The 15,276-nt window shown below is 39.9% G+C and overlaps 1 protein-coding gene and 1 long non-coding RNA gene across 4 annotated transcripts in view; one reads left to right on the top strand and one right to left on the bottom strand.

Annotated features, from left to right (window-relative positions):
* Nucleotides 1–5,913: 5,913 nt before the first annotated feature.
* LOC140617655 (uncharacterized) lies at nucleotides 5,914–10,908 on the bottom strand. The gene is made up of 2 exons (XR_012017848.1): nucleotides 9,741–10,908; nucleotides 5,914–7,629 (listed from the first exon to the last, which is right to left on the bottom strand). It is a non-coding gene; the product is annotated as an uncharacterized lncRNA (long non-coding RNA).
* The window catches only part of KDM5A (lysine demethylase 5A), an 87,618-nt gene continuing 82,569 nt past the window's right edge, over nucleotides 10,228–15,276 (top strand). For all 3 annotated transcript variants that reach the window (XM_072799372.1, XM_072799373.1, XM_072799374.1), the window contains exons 1-2: nucleotides 10,228–10,889; nucleotides 13,558–13,635. In XM_072799372.1, the coding sequence (XP_072655473.1) occupies nucleotides 10,725–10,889; nucleotides 13,558–13,635 (243 nt within the window). In that variant the 5' untranslated portion in view covers nucleotides 10,228–10,724. The remainder of the gene's footprint in view (nucleotides 10,890–13,557; nucleotides 13,636–15,276) is intronic.

Here is a 15,276-nt window from a genome sequence, read left to right as displayed (position 1 = left end):
ACTCTCTCCATTCATTCTTAATGTCACATGCTGGTTTTTCTTTTTAAGGTGAAAGAGCTATTGCCTTCCTGGAAAAACATAACTTAAACTTCTGGTTTCTCTTGCTTGTGCAGGAGGAACCATAGGCTTCATAACAATAATACATATGAAAGTAAGAATAAATATAACTAAGAAACATGTATTTGGTATGTTTCCCAACCTCACTTAATGCTGAATTTAAGAAATAATAGCTCTTGTGGCACCTGGGTGGCTCAGTTGATTAAACATCTGCCTTTGGCTCAGATCATGATCTTAGGGTCCTGGGATCCTGCATCTGGCTCCCTGCTCAGCAGGGAGTCTGCTTCTCTGCCACTCCCCTGCTCGTGTTCTCCCTCTCAAATAAGTAAGTAAATAAATAAATCTTAAAAAAAATAATAATAATAATGGGGGCAGCCCCGGTGGCGCAGCGGTTTAGCGCCGCCTGTAGCCCAGGGCATGATCCTGGAGACCTGGGATCAAGTCCCACGTCGGGCTCGCTGCATGGTGCCTGCTTCTCCCTCTGCCTGTGTCTCTGCCTCTCTCTCTACCTGTGTCTCTATGAATAAATAAATAAAATCTTTAAAAACATAATGGTTCTTGCCCTCTGAGAGATCACAGAAAAACGACAATGCACATACAAACATATTAAAGGAAATATGAGTACTCAAAAAGTATGTGCCTGTCCAGGGAGCCTACACCAGGAAAAAGAAGAAATAACTAGTACCGATGTTTTAATTGTGAAAAATCACAGGGCAGGGGCGTCTGGGTGGCTCAGTTGTTAAGCATCTACCTTCAGCTCAGGTCATGATCTCATCATGGTCCTGGAATCAAGCCCCTTGTTGGGCTCCCTGCTCAGTGGAGAGTCTGCTTCTCCCTCTTCCTCTCCCTCTATGATCACTCTGGATCTCTCTCTCTCTCAAATAAATAAATAAAATCTTTTATTAAAAAAGAAAAATTAGGGATCCCTGGGTGGCTCAGCAGTTTAGTGCCTGCCTTTGGCCCAGGGTGTGATCCTGGAGTCCCAGGATCGAATCCCACATCAGGCTCCCTGCATGGAGCCTGCTTTTCCCTCTGCCTGTGTCTCTGCCTCTCTCTCTGTGTGTGTCTCTCATGAATGAATGAATGAATGAATGAATAAATAAATAAATAAATAAATAAATAAATAAATAAAATCTTTAAAAAAGAAAAAAGAAAAATCACAGGGCAGAGAGAACATAGAAGACTGATGTTTATCATTTCCTTTCCTTTATTACCACTTATATTTGTATTATCATGTGTAGGTTGGTACATAATAGTAAATAAGGTCTGTGTTATCAGTTCTTTATGAAGGCATCTGCGATATAGAAAATTATTGATAAAATATTTGAAATCAATTTGAGCTGATCCAAACCAAGTATGAGAATGCTTTACCCAGGTTTTTGTTTTATTTATTTATTTATTTATTTATTTATTTATAAAGATTTTATTTATTTATCCATAGACACAGAGAGAGAGAGGCAGAGACACAGGCAGAGGGAGAAGCAGGCTCCATGCAAGGAACCCGATGTGGGACTCGATGTGGGACTCGATTCCGGGTCTCCAGGATCACACCCCAGGCTGCAGGCGGCGCCAAACTGCTGCGCACGGGGGCTGCCCTTTGTTGTTGTTTTAATTGTTATTGTTGTTTTATTATGGCATTTGGCTTTACTCTTGAGTTCACCCAGTTTTTTAGGGTAGAAATTCTTGGTACATTATTTCACAAATTATGCAAATATTTTGGCAAATCTAAATCTAAATTTAGATTCAAAAGACATGTTTTGCCTAGGGAATAAGTGTAATTCTACACTTACTCCCATTTGGAAAAGAGGATATCAAATTAAATTCCAGAACTAAATCACAATCCAGGAAAGACAGCAAAGGAACTTACAAACTGAAAAATACATTATATTATTTAAAAAGTGTTTTAAGCAACTTCTACCCCCAAACGTGGAGCCCAAACTCACAACCCTGATATCAAGAGTTGCACGCTCTTCCAACTGAGCTAGCCAGGTGGCCCACATTATATTATCTTTGAGGCAATGTTCTTAGAAGAATATTCATGGTTTTGCCCCTGAATAGAACAGAATAGAATGTGCCCATATTTATTGGTAACCTTGTGCCTTGCCTTATAACCATCCTTTATCTGCTGAGTACAAAAGAATAGATGATTAAGAATCCACTAAAAGTCACATAAGTCACATTCAAATAAATAATACAATGTCTTGGGCAAAACAAGCTGTGGGTATTCTGCGGAAAGGTAGACAGACTAAATAAGAGTGTTCAAATAATTTGATTCGAAAGTAGTTGTTGATACATTAATTAAGGGAGGACAATAGAAATAGTTTTTATAGACCTTAATTTTAGGTGCAAATATTTTCATTAATTATCTTAGAGAAAAGATAAAATAAAAACTATCACTTACATGTGAAGAGTATGTCAAGTTTAAGTTCTTTGCAAAAATTGTGGAATTTTAAGGTAATGGTGAAACCCATAATAAAATTTAATTAGTATGCATTGTAGGAGAAGAAATTGTATTTTAGGAGAAGAAAAAGAAAGCATATATAGAAGAGCTTTGGTTAAGAGGCTACATTTATACCAGAATTTTGAACATAGAGACCAACAGATCTTTCATTTAAACATTAAGATATGTAGGAGAAAGTTATAAAAGAAAGGATTAATTCAACAATGAATGGCAGCACTTCATAAGAATTTGTTTTTGTTTTCTAAGTAGGCTCCACACTTCCCATGGGGCTTGCACTCATGACCTTGAGATCAAGAGTTGCTCACACTACTGACTGAGCCAGCCAAGTGCCCTATTTTTTGTTTTGGTTTTTATTTTCATAAGAATTTAGAGATAACACACCAGCATCTAGCCTATATCAGTTCTGATGACTCTGGTAGGTAAAGTGATCAAAAAGATTTTTAAATGCAATATTTCGGGATCCCTGGGTGACGCAGCGGTTTGGCGCCTGCCTTTGGCCCAGGGTGCGATCCTGGAGACCCGGGATCGAATCCCACATCAGGCTCCCGGTGCATGGAGCCTGCTTCTCCCTCTGCCTATGTCTCTGCCTCTCTCTCTCTCTCTCTCTGTGTCTATCATAAATAAATAAAAATTAAAAAAAAATAAATGCAATATTTCAAATGATTATCTCCTTATTAATGTTATGATAAAGGAAGAAGAAATGAAATGTTTTAAATCATAGCTTTTCAACCTTTATTTAGAGTTCATAAAGACTGAATCCCTTCCTTCTACTCTGACTTGTCCTTATGAACTACTTAAGAATCCATCTTTCCAGGGACGTCTGGTTGAGCGTCTTCCTTCCAATCGGGACTCAGGGCATGATCCTGGGTCAGGGTCCAGGAATGAGTCACACATCAGGTTCCCTGAGGGGAACCTGCTTCTCCCTCTGCCTGTGTCTCTGCCTCTCTCTGTGTCTCTCATGAATGAATAAATAAATAAAATCTTTAAAAAAGAGTCTGTCTTCCCAAACCCCACTTAAAAATGTGTCTTAAGGGGTGCCTGGCTGGCTCATTTGGAAGAGTTGAATTGTTGAACTTGATTGAATTTGATCACAGATCACTAGACACAGAATAAACTATCATTATTTTGAGCTAAATGAATGTAAGGATTTGTTAACTACACTTCATTTCTTGTAATGTTAAAATGTGTAAGAGAAAAAATAAAATGTGTAAGAGAACCTATTTTATGGCACTTTAGAAGAATCTAGTAACATACACAGCATAAAAATTTTAATGGTTAAGTATTTAATAAGCAAAGACCTGTTGTTTAGACTTTAGTTCTAACAGGTTATCTCCATTATTATTATTATTATTATTATTTTTAAGATTTAAAAATTTAAGATTTAAGATGCCACCCAGGCATCCCCATCGCCTTTATTTTTAAGCAGGCTCCATAACCAGAGTAGAGCTCAATATGGGGCTCTACATGGGGCTCAAACTCACAATCCTGAGATCAAGACCTGAGCTGAGATCGAGAGTCTTGAAGCTTAAATGACTGAGCCAACCCAGTGCCCCAGGTTATTTACTTTTTTAACTTTTTTCTGTTTTTTAAAGAAGCTCTCGGGCAACCCGGGTAGCTCAGCGTTTTAGCGCCACCTTCAGTTCAGGGCCTGATCCTGGAGACCCGGGATCAAGTCCCACATCAGGCTTCCTGCATGGAGCCTGCTTCTCCCTCTGCCTGTGTCTCTGCCTATCTTTCTCTCTCTCCTTCTCTCTGTGTGTGTGTGTTTCTCATGAATAAATGAATAAAATCTTAAAAAAAAGTCTCTTTCAGCTCTTTCATTGTTTATATTAATTCAATGATTAACGATAGAAATAAACCAGTAGTCCCCAAAGTGTTGTCAACAGATTCTTGTTTGTTGCAGGCCCATGTTGGTCCTTGAGATACTTTCTGAAGGTCTTGAAGTCAAAATTATTTTCATAATACTAAGATGATATTTGCCTTTTTTACCATTGACATTTGCACTGATGGTGCAAAAGCAATGGTGGGTAAAACTACTGGTTTTTTATTATGAATCATGGCAGTGACACCAAACTGCACTTGCAACCATTGTCTTCATTACACACACTAGAGGTTTAAATAAAAGCCAGTTTAATTTAAGAATGCCCATTAGGAAGCAGTAAAAATATTGGTCTTAATAAATTGTAACTCTTGAACATGTATTTTTAATAGTCTGTGTGCTGATGTAGGAAGTACACATAAAGCAGTTCTACCGTGTGGAAAACAGGAGGGTTTTCTCAGGGAGAAGAACTTATGAGCTAAACTAGCCACTTTTTTATGGCATGCCAGAAGATCTGACAGATAAACAGTGGCTATTTAGATCTAGATATTCTCAGACATTTTCTTGAAAATGAAAAATGTAAGCCCTTCTATTTAAGTGAAAGAACTGATGGTATTTGTTGATGATGAAAATTTGAGCTTTAAGTGAAAATTATTTTTTGGAAAACTTGTTTCTGTTATTCTGCGTTTGACAGCCTCCCAATTTTCTGAGAACATCAATGGTGACATTATTATGACTTTTAATATTATATAATTATGTGCATCAACATTGGGAAGACCTTTATAACTCAATTAAAATATTTCACTAATATTTTTGAAATGATAAATGCATGATGTCACAAACTCATGATTGAGTAAAAAATCCATTCAAGGACAATGTTGATGTGCATTTTAATGTAACAGAGTTCCAAAAGTTCATTGATAAAGTTTTAGGTTCCATATTGCAGCCTTTAAGAAATTACAATTAGCTGAAAAGGCTGAATACTGAAAAAATACTATTCCCTTTCCAATTACATATCTGTGTGATGCTGGATTTTTTTCATATATTTCAACTCAAATAAAATGTCACAGAAGATTGCATGCAGAAACAAATATAAGAATCCAGCTTGATCCCACAAGCCAGACATTAAAAAGTTTTTCAAAAAATATAAACCAAAGCCACTATCACTAAACTCCTCTTGCAAAATATTATTATAAAATATATTTATATTAGCATGTATGATGAATTTTGGAATGTTTAATCAATGAACTTTGAGTAAAGCAGATTGCTCTTCATAATGTGGGTGGGCCTTATCTAATCAGCTGAAAGCTTGAACAAAAATCTAGCCTCCCCAAGCAAGATGTGATTCTCTTGCAGACTGCCTTCAGAATTCATCTGTACCATCAGTTCTCTTGGGTTTCCAGCCTGCTGGTCTTTGAACTGGACCATCAGCTTTCCTAGAACTCCAGCCTGCTAGCCCACATTGCAGATTTTGGACTTGCTAGCCTCCATGAGTGTGTGAGCTAATTTCTCATTCTTAACTTTCTCTCTTCATATATGTACATCCTATTGGCCCTGTTTCTCTGGAGAAAGCTAATACAACATATAATGAGTTTATTATTTTTTACACACAGAGACACACAGAGAGTGAGTGAGAGAAAAGAGCACAAGCAGGATGAGGGGCAGATGGAGAAGCAGACTCCCCACTGAGCAGGGAGCCCAATGCAGGGCTGAATCCAGGGACTCTGGGATCATGACCTGAGCTGAGGGCAGATGCTTAACTGACTGAGTCACTCAGGCATCCCTTATTTTTATTTTTAAATGAGTAAATATTTTAAACATTCCTTAGTTTTAATTTCTAGTATAGTAAATATCTATATGTAATCCATATAAACAAGAAGTTTTGGGGTTCTCAAAGTACAGAATATTTTTTTAAGAGTACAGAGTTTTTGAGAGTATAGAGTGGTCCTGAGACCAAAAAGTTTGAGAACCACTGGTAAAAACTATATTTGAAACAAAATAGCTCTTCCTTAAAGAAATTAAGTAATTTTGACTTTTGGCTCTCTGAAACAAGCCTTTCCTCAGTCTGAATTTATGAATTTTTGTCATGTGTTTAAAAATTATCAGAGATCACAGCCTAGTTAATTGATTATCAGAGTTGGGTATTCATTTTATCCTATTCTAGCACTAAGGAAAATAAATTTTGGATAAAACACAATACTTTAACATTAAATTTTTTTCGCAAAAGTTTTTAGGAACTGCTTAAATAAGGCAAACAGCACTTTTAAACTACACCTATACCTGTTCTACCCAGAGACCCAAGTACTATTGACAATTTTACATGCTGTTTAGAGAAAGCCCTCATAGGAGCTGATTAAATGCAAGTTAGACCTGTACAGTAGTGATTCTCAAAGGGATGGGCATGAGGAGTGAGGGTGGGTTCACCTACCCTCTTTGAGGGGAGCATCAGAATCTCATGTGGGTGAAACTGGAGAAGTTTTTTTCCATCCCAGCGGAGCTATTCACTGCTCTTCTATTACAGACTCATTGTTTAAATGATTGCTACAAATTTCTCTGGCATATCGAAGCAAAAAATGATTGAGGATAATTACCCTGTGCTTTTACATTCTACTAGGGAGACAGTTTATAATAAAGTACTTGGTAAGTATAACTCAAAAGACAAAAAAGCAAATAAACAGAAACAAAGCTTTTAGGAGTTTGTGCTTTTTTTTCTTTTGTGCTTATTTTGAATGTCACTCAGGGCTCCTCTGCTCTATCATTATTACAAAAGCAAAACCATTATACTTTAATTACATATTTAGTGATTACATCAATATTACTTGCTTTACTTAGAATTTCATTATTTTTCTTTTTTGTGAATATGGATTTTTCAGCTTTAAATACTACAAAATCTGATTTTATTGTGAATCATTATAATTGTATGGAATGAATCACACTTTTCTTTCTCTCTACCCATTTGCAATGTGATATTGTTTTTCCCATCAAGATATGTAGTCTGTTCCATCACTCTCTTGAATCTGGGCTGGCCTTATGACTTGCTTTGACCAACACAATGTGACAGAAGTGATCTTGTACATTTTGGAGCCTAGAACATCGGCTTAGGCTTCCACTCTCATGCTCTTGAAATGTTAAGACCATCCCATGAAAAAGCACAACTGAGGATAAGAAGTCATGTAGAGAACTGAGGCTTCCCAGGCAACAGCCAGCAACCACCTGCCAGACATGTGATGGGGCCATATTGGATCCTCCAACTCCAGTTCAGCTGTCAGTTGTCTGTAGCTGCATGAGTGATCTAGGGGAAACCATGAGAACACCAGATTACCAACCCACAGAATTGCAGTAATATTTTCATTTTTAGCCACTAAGCTTTTTAGCCACTAAGTTTTGAGGTGGTTTGTTTCATAACAAAGGCTAACTGAAACAAGTGTTTGTATATGGGGTTTAGACTGGTACGTGTGAGTAACTGTGTGTTAACTTTTATGAATGCTATAATCAAATGAAGGGATATTATATATGCCACACCATGGTAGAATTTCAAAATCTGTTATATGTAAATGTAGGCTGAGGCAATGAACACACGAGGTGAACTTTTTTTTTTTAAAGAATATATGAGTTCTTTTTTTAAATTTTTATTTATTTATGATAGTCACAGAGAGAGAGAGAGAGAGAGAGAGAGAGGCAGAGACATAGGCAGAGGGAGAAGCAGGCTCCATGCACCGGGAGCCCGACGTGGGATTCGATCCCGGGTCTCCAGGATGGCACCCTGGGCCAAAGGCAGGTGCCAAACTGCTGCGCCACCCAGGGACCCCAAGGTGAATTTTTGGATGAAGCCATTCCTTCATTCAACAGACTCATTCAACAGACCTTCTATACACCAAGTACTATTTTAGGAATTGGGGCTACCATGGTCACTAAAACAAACTCTGCACCTGTCTTTGTATAGTTTACAGTTGGAGGAAGAAAGGCAATTAAGCCAAAAAAGTTTGATAAGGAAGTACAGGTTGCTACTGAGTAAATGATTTTCGAGAGTTAGGGAATGCTTTCCAGAGGAAGTGATAATTATTATTTTTAAAATATTTTATTTACTTATTCTTGAGAGACACACACACAGAGAGAGAGGCAGAGACACAGGCAGAGGGAGAAGCAGGCTTCATACAGGGAGTCCTATGTGGGACTTGATCCTGGGATTCCAGGATCTTGTCCTGAGCCAAAGGGAGACGATAAACTGCTAAGCCACCCAGGCGTCCCAGAGGAAGAGATATTTAATCTGATAGATGAAAGAATAGTAGATCTGAAAGGGGATAAATGAAACTGTGGGGGTGGGGTAAAGAGAGTAAACATACATATTCCAGACAGAGGAAACATCTGTGGAGGCTCAGAGATGAGAGAAAGCATGGCGCATTAAAGCCATCAAGAAACTCTTTGTGTAGTACATGGAGAAACCTAACAGATGGTGCTTGGGAGTAGGATGGGTTTTAGACAAAGCAATCTGACAATGATGCTGAATGGGGCTTGAAGGGGGTAAGAACTGAGCTATCACAATTCAGGGGAGAAATTAGGATCATGATAATGAAGATGAAGAAGCAATGGATAATTTAAAATCTTTAGGTGACATAATCTCTAGACTTGACATCCGATTGTACATAGTAAGGGAGGAGTCAAGGATTAATATCTAGATCTCTGGCTCAGGCAACTGAGTAGGTGGATGAAATCATTCATGAAAACTGGGAACACTGTAATAACTGTGCGTACTTTTTAAAAAAATTTTATTTATTTATGATAGTCACAGAGAGAGAGAGAGAGAGAGAGAGAGGCAGAGACATAGGCAGAGGGAGAAGCAGGCTCCACGCAGGGAACCCGACGTGGGACTCGATCCCGGGTCTCCAGGATCGCGCCCTGGGCCAAAGGCAGGCGCCAAACCGCTGCACCACCCAGGGATCCCCCAACTGTGGGTACTTTAATTAACTAAGTGGGCTTATCTAGTAGGTAGCTAGATGTACTGTTTGTTTTTTAAGATTTTATGTATTTATTTGACAGAGAGAGGGGAGTGCACAAGGGCGAGTTATAGAGGGAGTGGCAGGTTACCCGCTGATCTGATCGGGAGCCTGGCTAGGGTCATGACCTCAGCCAAAGGCACTTGTTCAACTGATTGAGCCATCCAGGCGGCCCTAGATGCACTGGTTTGTAATGCAAAAGAAAAATCTTGGCTGGAAATACAGTTTTGGGAGTCATCAACCACAGTTGGCAATAGGTCCTGGGGTAGCTGTTGCACAGGGAGCCCGAGAAAAAGCCCTGGAAAGAAGCCTTCCTTCCAAATATCTAATGCTGGAACTACCTTTTCACGGTTTCTTCTTTAGTTCTTTCTACGTTATTGCCCACAATTTGAAGTAAGGGGAGAAGTACCTTGGCTTAAAAATTTTTGACAAGCAGGATCAGACGGTTGCCACAGCTTTTACAGCGTACCGAGAAGGGTTTAGGGAGCGAGTCAGCAGAGTACAGTGCTTGCTGTTGAGATGACTCGGGGTCAATGCTGGAACAGCAAGGTCAGGAGCGGTGGCTTCCACGTGCACAAAAAACAATTCCTGGGCCGCGGCTGAGGCCGGCCGGCAGGATTTGGGGGACAGATAGGACCCGAACCTGTCGTCATGGAGACGAGGCAGCTAGAAAGCGGCCGAGGGAGAGTGTTCGGAAGGGATACACAAGACTGAAGAAAGAGATGCCGAAAAAGCTAGTTACGTAGAAAAAGGCAGATGCGAAGGTTAAAACCAGCCGCGATACCGGGACCGGGGGACAGCACCGCCCAGGGCTGGCTGAGCTTGTTTTCGTGTGGTTCATACACAAAAGGGAACAGAGCCCTCCTCCCGGAAGCAGAACCTCTGCCCTCTGGGGCTTTACACATTCCTCCGCGCCGGAAGAGCGCGGCCCCGAGCCTCGGAGGCTTCGCCCTCAGCGTTGTCTTCCCTGAAAGAGAGCCCGCGGGCCCTTGGGGCCGGGCCGCCCGAAGCTGTGGAACGGCGCCGACCCGCGCACGCCCGCGGACCAGGAACCCTCCCCGGTTGCGGGCAAAGCCAGGAAGGGGAAGGCCCTGCGCCGAGGCAGCGCGTCGCGGCGGAGGGATTCTGTTTCTGTGGTGGCGGCGGCGGAGGGATTTGACGGTACCTGAACTTCCGGAAAAGTCCTGACCCAGAGACGAAAAACCCCGAAGGAAACAATAACAAACGAGAAGAGGAAGCGACTGTGGGGTTGGGTTCCTGTGTGGAGCGGTTCTGGTCCGAGACGATGAGCTTCGGCCCCTGTCAGGAGACGTGAGAGGGTTCGGTGGCCTTCGACCAGCCTTTCTCCACCTGTTCTCCCCCCCGCCCGTCGGAGGGCCCCCCGGGTGTTGCCATGGCCGGCGTGGGGCCGGGGGGCTACGCGGCCGAGTTTGTGCCGCCGCCGGAGTGCCCAGTCTTTGAGCCCAGCTGGGAGGAGTTCACGGACCCGCTCAGCTTCATCGGCCGCATCCGGCCTCTGGCAGAGAAAACCGGCATCTGCAAAATCCGACCGCCCAAGGTACCGGAGTCCGGGGAGACGGAAGGGGGAGTGCTTTAGGTTTACTTTCTTTTCTTTTTTAAAAAGATTTTATTTGTTTATGAGAGATACACACACACACAGAAAGAGAGAGAGAGAGAGGCAGAGGGAGAAGCAGAAGCAGGCTCCACGCAGGGAGCCCGATGCGGGGCTGGATCCTGGGACTCCGGGATCACGCCCTGGGCCAGAGGCAGATGCTCAACCGCTGAGCCACCCAGGCGTCCCTAGCTTTACTTTCCCGGTCCTTCTTCCTTTTCATATTTACTCTCTCGTTTCTCAACAATTAGAAGCTAAGTTTCTGGGTGTTCTTGGTTTCTTTTGCAGGCTTCTGTGGTAGGCCTGTCTGAGCGCCAGAGCGGTGTCCCACGGGCCTTCCTGCCCAGAACTTGGGAGCTGGTACTTCTATTCCCCTTTGATTGTAGGCAAGGGTAACAAAAGACTTCGGGCCTTGCGCTGGCCGAGGAGGTGCTCGAAGTGTTAGGACGTGTTGTACCCTCGTGTACTGTGCTTTCTCCTTAGGATGCTAGAGTAAAAACTGCCTTTACACTGACTTTTTGTTTTTCTAATCCGAGTCCTACTAATGGTTGATTTAGTAAATATTTGCAAGCCTCATTTCAAAGGAAAGATTTCTTAAACGGTAATCTGAGATCTAGTCGTCCCCTAGAATGGGATTACCAAACAAGAACCCTAGACTGTGTTGCCGCAATGAAAAAGTCTTCCCAGGGGACGAGAAGGTGCAGCATTTATTTTAGAATTTGGTGGTTTAAGAGGAACTCTTTTGACATAAGGAACCAAGGTTCAAAGATTTATGAATTGCAATTATTGCAAGTAACTGTTTGCCTGTAGGTTTTTTATAATCCTCAATCTTTAAGGAAAGCAGATACTACTCCTTTGGGGGCGTTAGTGCCCCAAGAGGTTGAGTGATTTGCTCAAGGTCAAAAGATTTTTTTTCTTTACCCATGAGACCAACGTTTTTCAAATGCTGTTCCTGGTCCACCTGCACAAGGCTCAACCAGCTGCTTGTTAAAATGCAGATCTCCAGGCCCCTTTTTCAGACTAGAATAGATTTCTGGATGTGGAAGTTCTAGAATGTGCTTTTTTAGTAAGTACTCTCAGATGATGCTTAATGCACATTAAAGTGTGTGAACTATTGCCTTCGGTGCTTCTTAAAGGGACACCTTGCTTTATGTTTTGTCTATTAGTTATAAGAATAAAGGATGAAGTACTGTTTTCGTGTTGCATTTTAGAAAGCGTCTGCTCTCACCACAAACTACCACAGTGGTGTGCACCATAGAGAATAAAAAGAGCTGAAGCTAGGAGGGAGGAGGAGAAGCTAATTTAGCACCTACAGATTATTTCACTTAATATTCTTTAAAGCCCTAGTGGGTAAATAACATCTCATTTTACAGATAAGACAACTCTGAATAAGTTATATAACTTATCAAATGAATGATCTTGGGTGTGTGGCAAAGTAGATTTTGAACCTAGATCAATCTGTTTTATTCTAAAACCCAGGCATGCTACTACACCTGTTTATGCTTAATGAATTTGATTAAGATTTATAAACGTTAATTACAGATGAAAGATTAAAAGCTGATTTCTATGACGAATGATGGCATATGCATTGCCAAAAGCATCATTTAACTTCTGACATTTAATTAAAAGCTTCATTTAACTGTTGAACTATCAAAATTACCTAATACTGGCAAAACTTTAAGCTCTGAAGTTTTTCCTAAACCATATTTTCATCTACTCTGTTGCCTTTATGAATTAGAAATTGTGTTCAGGATTCCTTTAGTACAAAAAAAATAGTTCATTACTAAAAAAAGATGGAAATAATATACCTTCTCTTTGTATGTCTTATTATCATTAAAAATAAATCTTGTTTACAAGCAGAATTTAATTTCAAAATTGATGTTCTTTGGTTTCTAAGGTAAGGAAAATTTTTTTGACTACTTCTCACATTTTTAAGTAGATTTACTATTATTTAGGCCAAATCAAAATATGTTTTCTAGAATCCTACTTGAATTGTGCCAGCCCATTTCAGTTATACCATAACTCCAATCTGGAAATTGCCCTTATTCTGTGAATTTGCTTACTTTTTAAAAAAATATTTGGGTGTTGAGAAACCAGGCTTTGAACAAAACATTTATGTAACACAGACTGTAAAGTGCTGTGTCACATTACCCATGAAAACAAAAAGATATTAACCAATTATATAAGTACTTTAAAAATCACCTTTTAATCTTCAGTTTTACCCTTTTTAGTTTCTTTCAAATTCTGTTTTATTTTTCATTTAGTAAACTTGGGAGGTTTATTAGACCCTGTTGTGATACACAAGTTCACTGCATTCCACTTGATTAATTGGGGAAAGCATAATTGTGGGTTATAAAGGATGGGACTCCTGAAATTTGAAGAGGATTTATAGATAAAATACTTTTAATAAGACAGTATGAGAGAGAAGTGATTGGAGAGAAGTAATATTAAAAACATCTCATCTAAAAAGTATTACTTTTCCTGTTTCTACAATGAAAAAGACTTAAAGTTGACTTGTCATCATTTATGGCTATTCATCCCTTAAATTTGAGGGAACGAATAATGCATTCTTACACATCAATATGTTTAAAAATATATATGTATTTTTATTTAGGATTGGCAACCACCATTTGCATGTGAAGTAAAAAGCTTTCGTTTCACTCCCAGAGTCCAGCGCCTGAATGAACTTGAGGTGAGTGTTATATTGTGATTTCTGCTTCCTGATTCATTCTTTGTCAGGGCTCCTGTAGAGAACTTTGAGCAACTCACGTACCAGGGCTTAGAATTAATGTTAGCTGAGGGGCGCCTGAGTGCCTCTGTCAGTTAAGCAGCTGCCTTCAGCTCAGGCCCCACCTCAGACTCCCTGCTCATCAGGGAGTCGCTTCTCCCTCTGACCCTCCCCCTCTTATGCTCACATGCACACATGCGGGGTCAGGGTCTCTCTCTTTGAAATAAATAAACAACATTAAAAAAAAAAAAGTTTTAAAAAAAAGAATGTTTGTTGGGATTGAATGGAAGGATGTTTCCTTTCCTTTCCTTTTCTTTTTTCTTTCTTCTTTTTTTTTCAAGTAGGCTCCACTCAGCGTGGACCCCTATGTGGGGCTTGAATCCTCAACCAGGAGACCAAGACCTAGACTGAATCAAGAGTAGGCTGCTTAACTGACTGAGCCACTCAGGCACGCCTGAATGGAAGGAAGTTTCTGGTTAAAAAGAAAAAAAAAAAGTAAAAAGTTCTTAACAGTTTTTCAACTTAACTGGGACTATGGGAAAGTATCTCCAGCTATGTTTTTTTTTCTTAGTGGAAATATTCAGTGCTCACCTGCAGAAACCTGGAATTCTTTTTTATTTATTTTTTATTTTTTATTTTTTTATTTTGAGACCTGAAATTCTAAGTTCTGCTTCCTTACCATTCTACTAAAATTTTTGCTGATGTTGGAAGATTCTGTCTCTTGGGGTCTTTGGAAAGTAGATTTTAATATTTTATCAGAGGTTTTCAAAGATTATTTTTAGTTCTAACAGAACTTTTCCAGGACTGTAATCTGATTTATTAATAACTCTTTAAATATTAGTAGTTTCTTTTAAGTTTTCTAAATTGAAGTCTTTTTTTTTTTTTTTTAAGATTTTATTTATTTATTCATGAGAGACACACAGAAAGAGGCAGAGATACAGACAGAGGGAGAAACAGGCTCCATGCAGGGAGCCCGATGTAGGACTTGATCCTGTGACTCTAGGATCATGCCCCGGGCCGAAGGCAGGCGCCAAACCACTGAGCCACCCAGGGATCCCCTGAAGTCTGTTTAAATATCTGTTTTTTTCTGTCTGCTGGTTTATCAGAAAGGTACTTCAGTATGGTAGAAAACTGTTTCAGAGTACAAAAGAGAAATCTTAGCTAGCTGAGGCTTAATGTGTCGCAATGAAATATTTTTTTCCCTTGATGCTCCTGAAATATTTACTTTCCAAGATTTTAATCTTTTTCCCTTTAGTGTCTTGTCATTAGATACATGAAGGATCTTAATATCGGTGGGGTAGAGAATTGGTGTACTGAGGTAGGCATATTTTCTACAGACGAAATGATAAAATGCTTAGAAACAGAATAATCCAATTTACTAAATTTTCTGGTTAGCTGAAAGACAAGCCAACTTTTATCAAAAAATTGCTTTGGTTGATAAAATGTAAGAACATTTCTCATATATGAAAGTGATTTTTTTTGCCGTAGTGAATAAAGCTTATTAGAAGTATTTTGTCTTGGGGCACCTGGGTGGCACAGTGGTGGAGTGTCTGCCTTTGTCTCAGGTTGTGGTCCTGGGATCAAGTCCTGCATTGAGTCCTGCAG

The sequence above is a fragment of the Canis lupus genome, chromosome 25 (genome assembly GCF_048164855.1).
Source record: "Canis lupus baileyi chromosome 25, mCanLup2.hap1, whole genome shotgun sequence".
NCBI classification, from domain to species: domain Eukaryota; kingdom Metazoa; phylum Chordata; class Mammalia; order Carnivora; family Canidae; genus Canis; species Canis lupus.
This window is presented reverse-complemented; position numbering and strand designations above follow the sequence as displayed.